At 42.3% G+C, this 14,044-nt stretch overlaps 1 protein-coding gene across 6 annotated transcripts in view; it reads right to left on the bottom strand.

Moving 5' to 3' along the window:
- Positions 1-2,079: 2,079 nt before the first annotated feature.
- Positions 2,080-14,044, bottom strand: part of LRRC7 (leucine rich repeat containing 7) — a 508,212-nt gene continuing 496,247 nt past the window's right edge. For 5 of the 6 annotated variants that reach the window (XM_089660766.1, XM_089660763.1, XM_089660761.1 and 2 more), the window contains one exon: positions 2,080-5,602. In XM_089660766.1, coding sequence (XP_089516892.1) covers positions 5,495-5,602 — 108 coding nt within the window. In that variant the 3' untranslated portion in view covers positions 2,080-5,494. The remainder of the gene's footprint in view (positions 5,603-14,044) is intronic. The other variant, XM_089660765.1, reaches the window with a different exon arrangement.

Here is a 14,044-nt window from a genome sequence, read left to right as displayed (position 1 = left end):
ATGTATGTGAAATGGTTTGATACAGGAATGTTATACTATGTGATTTTAGTGTATTTAATGAATGTCACTTTTTGTCATTTTCAAATTTCCCGCCGTTCTGTCCCCCGTATGTCCCGACGCTCGCAGAGGACAGAACCCAGATGACAGATGCCGGCATCCGCCGGATTACATTGCCGGGGACACTGCAGGAGGGACATCGCGGGAGCGCAGGACAAGGTAAGTGATCGAGGGATCGCAGAGCAGCACCGCATGGTAAGCCCGAGTGTAGCTCGGGGTTACCGCTTGTGGTACTGAAACTTTACCCCAAGCTACACTCGGGAATACTGCCAGGGAGGTTAAAGCAAATCACCATAATACAGTTCTTTAATCTTTCTGTCTATCCATAAGAAGTTAGGCCGCCTTTGCAGTGCTGCGTTGTGTTACCGAGTGCACTATATTATATTTGATGCAATTAACAGGCATTGCATTTAGGCAGCACATTCGTTTTGAATGGACTGTCAGTGTACATTAATGTACAAATAAAAAAATGGACCTGTTGCATTTTTTGATATTTGCTCTGTGGCATGCTGCAAGTAGTTTGGCGCCTACTGTACATGGGTACTATTATAAATAAAGGGCGCCATACAAAGTGACACATCTTACCATGTGTTGCAGTAGACAATCATTTTATTCCCATGTAACATGAATCAATGTGAAGGAGGCCAGATTTCTTCCCCTATGGTTTCTTCCAGCTTAAGGCTATGATGGCATTTGGGGATGTGCGCAAAATAATGCACTTTCCCACAATGCCCAGAAACATGCTGCCCTTTTGCAGATGCACGGCGGTGCATGCCTCTGCTAGCGTGCATGTTGTGAGGTGCGCTAAACTGCACGGTGTCGCAGCCCCATACATTTTAGCGTGGCACAATTTCTCAAAAAGGGCCAGGGACTTCTTTTGAGCATTTCTCGTGTGTAGGGCAGCCCATTAAAATGAATGGGCTGCCCTACACACAGCATGCCGAAACGCGTGGAACAGCACACACTATCTGATGGTGTGAACGGAGCCTAAAACACACACACACGCACACACACGTTGCAGTGTTGACCCTACTGGTTGCTCTTTATTAAGTGGAACACCAGCAAACATAAACACAGAGCTGGGATACCCAAATGGTATAATTTTTACCTACCAAAAGATTTGAATTCTCGGCAGCCTTTCTAAAGATTCATTTTAAATATACCTGAGGTCATTTCAAGATTTGGCAAATTACCTTCTTTTTCTGTACTGAAGACTATACAATGGACAAGGGGAGATCAGCTATATATGGAGGGCAGAAGATTGTACAATATGATTAGGAAAGGGATACAATTAGGCTACTATCACATGGGCGCAATGGGGCGGCTGCTAATGAGAATCAAATTTTTGCTGGAAGATTTGACCATTGCCTATACTCATAGTGTGCAACCAGCAATGGCTGTCAGACTTGTACTCTGTGCAAATCAATGGCTGGCACCACCGCCTCTCGCATGTAATGTACCGTAGCGGTTACATGCGAATAGAGCCTCCGACTGACTCTAGACATAGAGAACGTGCATTCAGGATAAGAGTTTCTGCAGAGTTCTGCATGTGGTCAAAGTACAGAGTGTTCCTGTGTCCAGAAGTGGCATTTAGCCACCTCTGAATGCAGCAAACTATGTACCCTTGCCCACCCCTGTGAATGTAGCCTAAGGCCTGATTCATACCTATACCTATAGCGATTGATGTGATTTTCCGACGCGTTTTGTATTTCTGAACACGCCTTTTTGACACTTTTTTTTGGTACTCAAAGTCACATCAAAGTAGTTCAGGAACCTTTTCAACGTCCCAGCGATGTTCCTGCACTACTTTGATGTGACTTGAGTGCCAGAGAGTGTAAAGTCACATCAAATTCACACTCAATACTTTACTATTGTCCAAAACAAAACAGCAAAACACATAAAAAAAGACAACAAATGCATTTTTGGTGCTGTTCCATTGAAGTCTATTCCACAAAGCGCAGTCTGCTGCAGGATAAAAAAGTCCCTGACCCTTTCCAAAAATGCAGTGGCTGAAAACGCATAGATGTGAATATGTCCTATAGGAAATATAGGAAAACATGTTTAATAACCTATAGTGCGTTTTTGCAAAACACACTAAAAAAATGTATGGGTGTGAACACAAAACAATAATTGCCAAATTCATAAAAAGACTGGCAAGACGGCACCCCCGTCATGGGTGATCAGTGACACTTTAACTCTCCTACACCTTTAAAAAATGTATTTCTTATTCAATTTGGCTTTTATTTTATTCACTGGAAGAAAAACTAAGAAATGAATGAAGACTGTAAGCATTAAAAAGCATTAAAAATTAAAATGCTGAGTATAGGAGGATAAAAGCTGCATTCAATAGCATGTTTTTCTTCCAGTCTTTAAACCTGCAGAATAAAAATGTCTGTGTGCACATACCCAGCATTACACGAGCCTGTTTGAATTTTGACTAATGTACCATTCAGAAAGAGCTCCATTCTTTGCAGACTGAAGGACTGTGACAATCATAATCGATGGTCTTTGTAGTATTCGGAATGTCTGTTGGAAAGTAGTCATTGGTGTTCCTTGACAAAATCCCGGTTGAAAGTAAAATGAAGGATGCTGACATATTAAACAGTAACACACTTGCTTTATTTCTCTGGCCTCTACTAGAAAAATGACAGCTGGAATCTGAACATTTTAAAATCCACTCTGACATTTTTTTTATTGTATTCTTTTTTTAATAGGTGCAGTAGGCATCTTAGAGGAGATGTCATTGATTATAGAGCTGCATGCCAAAAGTGTAAATGTGACAGACGTTAAAAAGCCAAATGATGGTGTCTCAGTTCCTTGTTGGATTCCCCAAACTGCAGAACGAAAAAAATGATTGAGGAGTCCAGAAGCAACACAGTGACACCTTCAGTATGTTTTTTTTTTTAGGAGGGGTTAAGAACCAAGCTGCAGCACAGAAACTTCAACATTTATGTGTCCAAGACAGCTATTCACAACCAGCCTTTCATGGAACCCTGGGGTTGCTCCAGAGGTGTTCCTTGAGAAAAGAGAAGTGGTAGATTGAATTACCCAATAATAGAGGTCTCTTCCACACTGACCATCAATATAAAGGGTCTCTCCCACACTGACCATCAATGTAAGGGGTTACTTCTACACCAGCCACCAATGTAAGGGGTCATTTTGACACTGGCCACTAATGTGAGGGGTTACTTCTCCACTGGACATCCATGTAAGAGGCCTTTCCTACACTAGCCACCAATGTAAGGGGTCAATTCTACACGGGCACCGATGTAAGGGGTCACTTCTGCACTGGCCACTGATCTAAGGGGTCACTTCTACATCGGCCACTATTGTAGGAGGTCATTTTAACACTGGCCACCAATGTAAGGGGTTACTTCTCCACTGGACATCCATGTAAGAAGCTATTTCTACACTGGCCACCAATGTAAGGGGTCACTTCTACACTGGCCACTGATGTAAGGGGTCATTTCTACACTAGCTACCAATGTAATGGTCATTTAGACACTGGCCACCAATGTAAGGGGTTACTTCTCCACTGGACATCTATGTAAGAAGCTATTTCTACACTGGCCACCAATGTAATGGGTCACTTCTACACTGGCCACTGATGTAAGGGGTCATTTCTACACTAGCTACCAATGTAATGGTCATTTAGACACTGGCCACCAATGTAAGAGGTTATGTGGGCGTCAATGTAAGAAGCCACTCTGACATTGGCCACCAATGTAAAGGGGTCACTTTTACACTGACCACAATGTAAAGATCACTACAATTTTCACTGTCTAGGTTTCTTTTCTGGCCATTATTATTTCTTTCATCTATGATTATCAAGTAAACCCCATTCTTAACCCCATTGTTAATTTATTTAAGACTCTACAACCTACTGATTATGCTAATGTACCATGAACTTTAAGTCTAATCATTTTTGTAGTGGGTTCCCTGAGACCTGAAAACTATTTCAGGGTATCATCTGTGTTAAAAGGGTTGAGAAAAGCTGGTCCAAGACATGCAAGAAAGTCAACAGAAGATTGAGCCTGCCCAAAGTTCAATGGTGAGCTTGGGTGGAGCAAGCTTCTAAATTCAAAATCCAGACAGCAACTTTAGTAGTAAAAGCACTTTTTCTCTTACCAGGATGAGGATGGGTTCAAAACTTTTTTTTATTATTGTCAACACAGGGAGAGAAGGGGAGTCTCCACTGTTGGGACACATCAATTAAACCCCTTCTAGCTAAATTAAAATTTGGTTGGTGTTCCACTTAAGTATACTAGAGATTAGTATAAGGAATAAAAATGAAACATCTGATAGATCTAGATGCAAAATTATTTCATGGATCCTTCACTGTAAGGATGGTTTAAAATACATGTTGGGGACCATTGTTGAGAAGGTATTAAATAAAGATGGAATGAATTTGTTATTAGAAATGACAGCCTTGACTGGAAAGAGTAGAAAGCCAAGTGATTGTCCAAGGACTTTACACGATTGCCGCTGAGGATTTAAATAGACTCCTCCCCTCACCTAGATCGGCAACCCTTACCTGGGTCTTCTGGATCAACAGTATTGCTAGCAGAACAGACTAAACAAAGTTATTTTTTCAGCCTTGTTTTGTGTGTGTGTCTGGAGATCCTATTGGCTACAGATCAGTTTTGTCACAGCCAATCAAGTTGCAGAGATTGAAGCTAAATCTGGAGTCTGATATTTTGCACATAAGATTGGCTTTCCACCAAGGGCTTCAGCCAAAATCAACCTTTGCCCACATCTCTTGATGCACCACTATAAAAATACTAAACATATATTTAGATGACATCCAGTCTAATGAACCCTTACTTTTTTCTTTTCAAATGAAATAAACGGCATTAATTCTATACATTTAAAGTGTTTTCCATAAGGCATAAGTATCTATTTCATATATAAAAAAGGGAATATTAATTCAGCGTACATTTTTAATAAATAACTTTCTTATCAATTTCTTTGTTCATTACGAAAATATGATTTTGTAATTATTATTTTTTTTCGTATAGAAGTCAAAATATGACTTGCGATTCCTTCTAAGTTGTTTATGTTCTATATAAAAGGCATATACAACGTTGAGGCAGTGCTTGGTGGTGATTTTCGGGTACCAGTAGAGCGTCTTGTGTGCTTTCACGCTGTCAAAACTAGGAGATCCGCTTTGGGAAGAAAAACATTTTTTTTTATAAAACTGCACCACTGTTCAGCCCAAGCCTCAGGCTAAATGATTAAATCTATTACATTGTTATCCAAGTAAATGTTTTGTTTTTTTTTCATACGTATATCGTGAATGTCTGTCCATCAATTATAACATAGCATCTACATTTGGCACTGCTCTTTGCCATTGATCCAGCAATTGGCAAAAACGAAGAAAAGAGAAAAAAAAGAGAGGACCTGTCTAACGGATATCGTCACTGTTTATAAAAAATATTTAGACAGCAAGCTCACGTTGAATTACAAGGTCTACCGTTGTCTGAAAACTCTTCAAGAGCGCGACGGCCTTTTCGTGCTCCATATTTACAAAACTGTGTCCGTTGGCCTGGAAAACAAAAAAAAGAGAAAGGTTAGAAAATGTTTTACAAAGTGTAAAGTTTCTTTCAGTAAAGTGTTTGAAAAGCCAAACTTTTTCTACCTTTGGATTTCTAGCAGTAGTTGTTCGCATTGAGCTGCGCTTGTTTTGTAATGTTGAAGACATTTCATAGCCTGTCCAAGCCACTTCTTCAGCTCTAAGGTAGAAATGAAGACATGGCTTGGATAAACTATGAAACTTCTTCAACATTACAGAACAAGCCCAGTTGAATGTGACTAACTACTACTAACTATAGTATGACCATGATGAATGAGAACCTTCACAAACATTTTTGGATAGCCACTGGAAGATTTTGTATTGCTGTTTGTGTCCCCACTAGAGAGATTTACCCTCTCTGCTTGACCTGGTGACCACTTTCAGACCACAAACAGTTAAGAGGAATCCAAATTTTTAGAGACTCTGTTGGGACGCTAGGACAGAAAGTGAGGGGGAATCTTTCAAAAGGCTTACAGATGTTCAAACCCTTTGACGCTATATATAAAACTTAAAAAAAGAAATGTGGCTTTGCATACACTTTACCCTCTTGTCACTGGCCATAGGCATGTTTGTGGCAGCATGAAGGTCCCAGCTCCATGGATATCAACATAAAAAGAGAAAAATCCTATAAACCGCCCATCACTACAAAACCTGTGTATGGAGAGTGACACAGATTTTGTATTGATGTGCGGCTTATAAGATTTTACTCTCTTTGTATTAGAATGAAGGTGAGTTTTATTTCTTGTTACCTCATATATGTGTCCATGCCAGGGGTGGACTGACCATTTGGAAACTCGGGCACTGCTCAAGGGCCCGGGGTCAGTAGGGGGCCCCATGAGATTCCCCTGGTACCTTTATCATTGGCTTTTTTTGAGTTTGGGCAAGGACACAGGGGCCCCATGATCCCCTATTGCCCGGGGGCCCCATGAGTTGTCAGTCTGCCCCTGGTCTATGCTGTGTTTGTTCAACCCTGTGCCCCAGCACTGTGAACCACGCTTTTATCGACAACCCCAAGTCACACAGTGACATAAAGGACACGGAGGGATGGGCTCCCTATCACATGATGGGGACATTACAAACTCCTAAAGGGGTGGTCAGGGGCTAAAATATAGGAATAGAAAACACTTGAGTTGATTTACTAAAGGCAAATAGGCTGTGCACTGCAAGTGCACATCAAGTGCAGTTGCTTTAGATCCGAGGGGAAGCTCTGAAATGAGGCAAAGCTCTGTTGATTTTTTTCATCCAATCACGTGCAAGCAAAAATGCTGTTTTTTTTATTTCTTTTCCTTTCCCTTCCTTAATTTGAAAAGCCACCCCTACAACTTCTATTTATTTTGGATGATAATAATAGTTTTTTTTTTTCCTTGCTATCCGAATTGGGATATTCCCTTTACTACCTGTCAAAGTGACACTACAGGAAGTAAGAGCAAAGCTCATCTTAAGTGGTTATGACTGAAATGTGTCCCTTTGGAAGACCCCCCCTCTATTCCAGACAACAGTAAAAACTTGACTAGCGTACTAACTTCTCACATCTTTCTTAAAATAAAAATGTAGATATATTTTTTTAGAATTGTTATATTGCACCAAACTTTTCACACAAACCTACAGCATTGCCCTGTTTTTTTGTTTTTTTTTAAACAGTATAAAGAAATAGTAGTGGTGATGGATATATCCAATCATTTTTTGCACATAAATTCTTAGCAATATGCATAACTGAGGGCACAGCAGGGGTGTATATTTTGCCTAGATATTTGGCACTAAAGGGTGTCCCTCTTTCCCATCTTAGAACTTTGGGGGTATGCAGGGGCAGACTGACCATTCGAGCACTCAGGCACTGCCCGAGGGCCCGGGGTCAGTAGGGGGCCCCATAAAATGCCCCTGGTACCTTTTTTATAGGCTTTTTTGAGTGTGGGCAAGGACACAGGGGCCCCATGATCCCCTATTGCCCGGGGCCCCATGAGTTGTCAGTCCACCCCTGGGGGTATGGCAAAGGTGGTGGTAAATAAGCTTTTATGAATTCATTAAGAATATATAATTACAAACTAAAATGCATACAAGGCTTTGAAAATATATCTGTATGTTAATAAGATACCTTGAATTGGGATCACTTTCCTATGTAACTAGATGACTTAAAACCATGGATGAAAAGATTGTCAAAAACAGCTTTTGTTCTTATACTGTATGTGAGAAAAGTAAGAGACACCGCCACTCCATCTATATGTATATAAACTATGTTGCCAAAAATATTGGGACACCTCTCCAACTCATTGGATTTGGGTGTTCCAATCACCTCCATGGCCACAGGTGTAAAAAATCAAGCACCTAGACATGCAGACTGCTTCTACAGACATTTGTAAAAGAATGGGTCGCTTGCCACCAGTGGAATAGGTCCATCCGTGAAATTTCCTTGCTAATAAATATTCTACGGTCAACTGTTAGTGGGATTATAACAAAGTGGAAGCAACTGGGAACAACAGCAACTCAACCATGAAGTAAAAATGACAGAGTGGGGTCAGCGCATGCTGCAGAGTCAATAGCTAAAGACCTCCAAACTTTGTGTGACCTTCATATTAGCACAACAAAGCTCCATGGAATAGATTTCCATGATGAGCAGTTGCATCCAAGCCTTACATCACCAAGTGTAATGCAAAGCGTCGGATACAGTGGTGTAAAGCAAGCTGCCACTGGACTCTAGAGAAGTGGAGACGTGTTCTCTGGAGTGACCAATCATGCTTCTCTGTCTGGAAATCCGATGGACTTGTCTGGGTTTGGCGGTTGCCAGGAGAACGGTACTTGCCTGACTGCATTGTGCCAAGTGTAAAGTTTGGTGGAGGGGGGATTATGGTGTGGGGTTGATTTTCAGGGGTTGGGCTTGGCCCCGTAGTTCCAGTGAAGGGAACTCTTAAGACAGCAGCATACCACCCCCCTCTGCCAATCCCTCCACTGGCTTCTGATTGCGCAACGGATCAAATTCAAAATCCTAACACTGACGTACAAAGCCGTCCACCATACTGCCCCGAACTACATCACCAACCTAATATCCAAGTACCGCCCGGCACGCACATTCCGCTCCTCACAAGACCTCCTTCTCTCTAGTTCCCTGGTCTCCTCCTCCCATGCCCACCTGCAGGACTTCTCCAGGGTGTCACCCATCCTCTGGAACTGCCTGCCCCAACCCATCAGATTATCACCTACTCTCCTCTCCTTTAGGCGCACCTTGAAAACCCATCTCTTCAGGGAAGCCTACCCCACCCCCTGCTAACTTGCCAACCTCCTCCACTCTTCCTACCACTCCATCCCCCACAGCTATCTCCTCCTGTGCCACCATCCCCTTCCTCCTAGATTGTAAGCTCGAAAGAGCAGGGCCCTCGATCCCCTCATGTTTTGCATTGTATTGTTATTGTCCTGTCACATGTTCTGTCCCCCTTTGTAATGTACAGCGCTGAGCGAACTATTGGCGCTTTATAAATACTGTATAATAATAATAATAATTTTGGACAATTTCATGCTCCCAACTTTGTGGGAAGAGTTTGGGGATGGCCCCTCCCTGTTCCAACATGACTGCGCACCAGTGCACAAAGTAAGGTCCATAAAGACATGGAAGAGCAAGTTTGGGGTGAAGGAACTTTACTGGCCTGCACAGAGTCCTGACCTCAACCTGATAGAACATCTTTGAGATGAATTAGAGCGGAGACTGTGAGCCAGGCCTTCTCGTCCGACATCAGTACCTGACCTCACAAATGCGCTTCTGGAAGAATGGTCAAACCTTCCCATAGAGACTCTCCTAAACCTTGTGGACGGCCTTCCCAGAAGAGTTTAAGCTGTTATAGGGTGGGCCAACTCAATATTGAACCCTACGGACTAAGACTGGGATGCCATTAAAGTTCATGTGAGTGTAAAGGCAGGCGCCCCAATAGTTTTGGCAATATAATGTACATTAACTACAGTGTATACTTTGTGGATGTCTGACCATCACACCTACATATGGTATGGACAAAAATATGTGGAAATCCTTCCAAATCGGGTGTTTCTAGTGAAGTCTACTGTTTAGGCCCCTTTCAGATGGGTGGACCCGTCAGCGGATCTGCTTGCTCAGCATGGAATCTCTCCTCTGATACCCGCTAAGCAATTAGCAATCCACTGATACAGAGCAGACACAGCCTGCTGCACAGCCTGCTGTTTTCTATGGGATGGTCAGATGGAAACAGACCACCTGTAAGTTTCCATCCGACTGCCATCCGATCCAATCTGCCAGACAGATGGGAAATGATCCCCATCCGTCTGTTTTTAGCGTACAGGAACGGATCGAATGATGGCGGGTGTCAGGGGACAGGCAGACCCGATCTAACCGTCAGTGCAAAAGGGGCCTAATACTACAATGCACAAAGACATTTTAGACAACTGTTTATTTCTAACCTCGTGGCAACAGTTTGGGAAGGACCATTTTCTGTTTCATCATGAGTATGCATCTGTACACTCCATAAAGACAGCTCCATGAAGACATGGTTTCATGAGTTTGGGGTGGATGAATTCTAGTAGTCTGCACAGATCCCTGACGTCAAACCTACTGAACACCTTTTGGTTGAATATCAGTACCCCTCTTACAAATGCTCTTGTGGCTGACTGGGCACAAATTCCAGCAGACACATTCTAAAAATGTTGTGAGATGAACAGAACAGTGGATACTGATACAGCCACAATCAGGGGGGCAACTCCATAGTAAGATCCTTTGCAAAATGGGATATCCAACAAGGTCATATAGTTGTAATGGTCAGGTGTACACAAATTTGGTATATAAATGAGTGTTATATATATATATTGGGAGAGAGGGAGAGTGAAAAAAAGAAAAATGCAGCAATTGCATGATGGAGATGATTGACACCGGTGTGGCTTTATGCCCACAGTACAGATGAATTGTGATAATCCCTGGCTGAATCCCATGTATACATTTACATATACATTCTTGACATTCAAATCCGATATGACATTTGCATTACACAATGCTCGTGAGAGGCCGTTGTCAGATTGTAGGCATGGAAATAAATTGTAACATCCAACTGTCACAATAATGACATAGAAAATTTTGTTCAGTGATTCCTACACATGTTCTTTGTATGCAGGAAGAATAAAAGATCACTTTGATCATCACTGTGAGAAATTCTATCAAAACAGAAGAGTGGATAACATGGGTGGTGCCTTGTTTTTTTTTTTAAGTTTTTGGTGTATCTAGGGTGATGTTACACTCTAATGCAGGCCATAGACGGGTCGTTTATCGCCTGAATTTTCGCCTGCACGACAAATCGACCGATATTCACTCCGTTAGTGGGGCCAGCCCGTCGTCTGTTTTTCGCGGATCTTCTCGTTTATTTTTATCAGTCATGCTGGTAAATTGGTGGCAGCATCAGCAACGGGGCCGACCAATTTTTCGTTTATCGGCCGACAATTCGGTTGATAAACAGCCTGTCTATGGCCAGCCTAACTCCTATATTGGTCCAATCCTAACACTGACGTACAAAGCCGTCCACCATACTGCCCCGTACTACATTACTGACCTAATATCCAAGTACCGCCCAGCACGCACACTCCGCTCCTCACAAGACCTCCTTCTCTCTAGTTCCCTGGTCTCCTCCTCCCATGCCCGCCTCCAGGACTTCTCCAGGGTGTCACCCATCCTCTGGAACTCCCTGCCCCAACCCATCAGATTATCACCTACTCTCCTCTTCTTTAGGCGCACCCTGAAAACCCATCTCTTCAGGGAAGCCTACCCCACCCCCTGCTAACTTGCCAACCTCCTCCACTCTTCCTACCACTTCATCCCCCACAGCTATCTCCTCCTGTGCCACCATCCCCTCCCTCCTAGATTGTAAGCTCGAAAGAGCAGGGCCCTCGATCCCCTCATGTGTTGCATTGTATTGGTATTGTTCTGTCACATGTTCTGCCCCCCTTTGTAATGTACAGCGCTGAGCGAACCATTGGCGCTTTATAAATACTGTATAATAATAATAATAATAATAAGTGAACCTGTCCTTTGGATGTATTTAACATGTCATAAAAAATAAAAGGGATGTCAAAGTTGACATCCTCCTGGGAATACTAGTTGTTTGGCTGTTGGGCTGATCCAATAGCTTAAATATTTTGAGTCACTGACCCAGAACAAGTATACAGATCTCTAAGTGCCGGTTTACATATATTCAGATTGGATGCGGTTTGAACCGCATCCAATCCGCATGAAATGTAAAATAACGCTGCTTCCTAAACCACACACGTCATCAGTGAACAGGTTAAAATCCTGACCTGAACCGCTGAACAGCTACTGTATCAATTAGCTGTGAAACCTGTTTCACTCCGCACCGCACATGTGTGAATCAGCACTTAGTACTTGCTCTGGGTCGCTGACTCATGAAGGTATTGAATCAGTGTAATAGTAGACGTCAGGAGAGGTCAGCATTGGCAGTCACCATGTGTTTCTCATGACAAGTTTCCTTTAAAAATGTCATAATTACTCTCCGTCAAGCAGGTGGAGCTCTTGGATACATTTCACTCAAATACCAGGCGATCTTTCACTGCTCTGCTGAACAAAAATATTTACAGAATAGAATAGTTTGAATTTAAAATGACAAGTACAGCCGAATGACTCCCTTCAGCCTTCTATGTTCAGAGGGTACAATATGAAGAATCAGGTAGAGACAGTCAGAAAGGGAGAAACTGCCCTCTCTTTAGTAAACCCAGTTTGCTATGTAAACCCAATATGACCCTATCCTTTGTAAATGTTCTTCATTATTGGTGTTCAATAAAAATAAAAACAGTATTTCTTTCTAAATTTGGTGCAGATGTAATTTTGAATACAAAGCCCAGCTGGTGAGGTCTATATACACTCTCTACAGGTTCATGTTTACTGATGCATTTACAATTGATCTAGAAGTGTCCAAGGAGAAACAACAGAGATAGGAACGCCCTAACTAACAGACATGCAGATAGTGCCAGGCTTTTCCATTAGAAAGTCCAGCATCCCCATGCATACAGTGTGTCATGGATGCATCCTGTAATACATTTGCATGCGGTTTTGTACAAAGAGCTACAAAGAAATGATAAAATTTTAGTTTAGAAATTTGCAGACTTAAAAAAATAACAATTACTTTAAGAAAAATATCACAGAGCCTGATGCCTTATAGCTGGTGATTTTGTTTTAAGAATGCCACTCATACATTCTGACCAAACATAATAAACACATGCTTCAGGATCGGTGTAAGGATCAGAGATGAAGAACATGGTGGACGTGCCACATTGTCTCACATGGGACTCAAGTCACAAGATCTGCAGCAGAAGCTAATTCATGTCAGACGATTGTGAGAACAAGGATTATAATTAAATCCAGTTGGCTACTCAGTAACATCGGTTGAAATATAATTATTTGCTACATAGTAGAACATAAATATAACAGGCTAACACGTTTCAGCTGTAACAGCCTTCCTTGTGGGAGGGAGGGAGGGAGGGAGGGAGGCTGTTACAGCCAAAACGTGTTAGGCTATTATATGTGTTCTACAATGTAGCAAATAAATATTTATATTTCAACGGATGTTACTGAGTAGCCAGCTGGATTGAATTATATTACTTGTAGACCGAGTGTGGAGACGCTTCAGCCAGAGCACCAGTTTGACCACTAGAAGCTGAGTCCTGCAGTGAAGCAAGGGTACCATTTTTCATGAATTGTGAGCACAGGCACAAGGATTTACATGACTGTGTCATCTCTGTGTCAGCATCTCAGTTCAAGAAGTGGATGCCTGAACAAAGTCCTGTCCTTCCAAAGAGAAAAGCATTGAAGGCATTGTTAGGGGGTGTACTGTGATCTTTGTAAGAAATTATAAGTATCTGGAACTGTTACAATTACACATTAATTAGCATGCATGCACATTTCATGAAAAAAATCTTTTCGATGCAAGGTCCACACTACGGACCTCAGTATGGGGATCCCATGCCAGGCAATGTTGCCATTCATCCCCTTCTGGCTCCATCCATGTGTACTTATTCCTCTAGTAAATTTGCCCCCATGGTCAGGGCTCAGCTCATTGGTACCAACATAGAAAACAAATCAAGTTATGGTGCAAAATGTGAAACAGAAGGGATCTCTACAGCAACAGAAAGGGAACACCAGAGGGCATGATCTGGGTATAGTAAGAACTGATATTTATTAGTAAAAAAAGTAGAAAAATCTTGGCAACTCAATAGTACAGCCTTGACAGGCTTGAGAAAGAGGCAGAGCGATCTCAAATTGCATAGCCACACTGACCATTTGGAAACTCGGGCACTGCCCGAGGGCCCAGGGTCAGTAGGGGGCCCCATGAGATACCCCTGGTACCTTTTTTATAGGCTTTTTTGAGTTTGGGAAAAGACACAGGGGCCCCATGACCCCCTATT

The sequence above is a fragment of the Staurois parvus genome, unplaced genomic scaffold, assembly GCF_062004578.1.
Source record: "Staurois parvus isolate SC_StPar_1 unplaced genomic scaffold, SC_StPar_1.0 ptg001270l, whole genome shotgun sequence".
Classification (NCBI taxonomy): domain Eukaryota; kingdom Metazoa; phylum Chordata; class Amphibia; order Anura; family Ranidae; genus Staurois; species Staurois parvus.
Note: the sequence above shows the minus strand (reverse complement) of the source record. Positions and strands in the feature narration are given on the sequence as shown.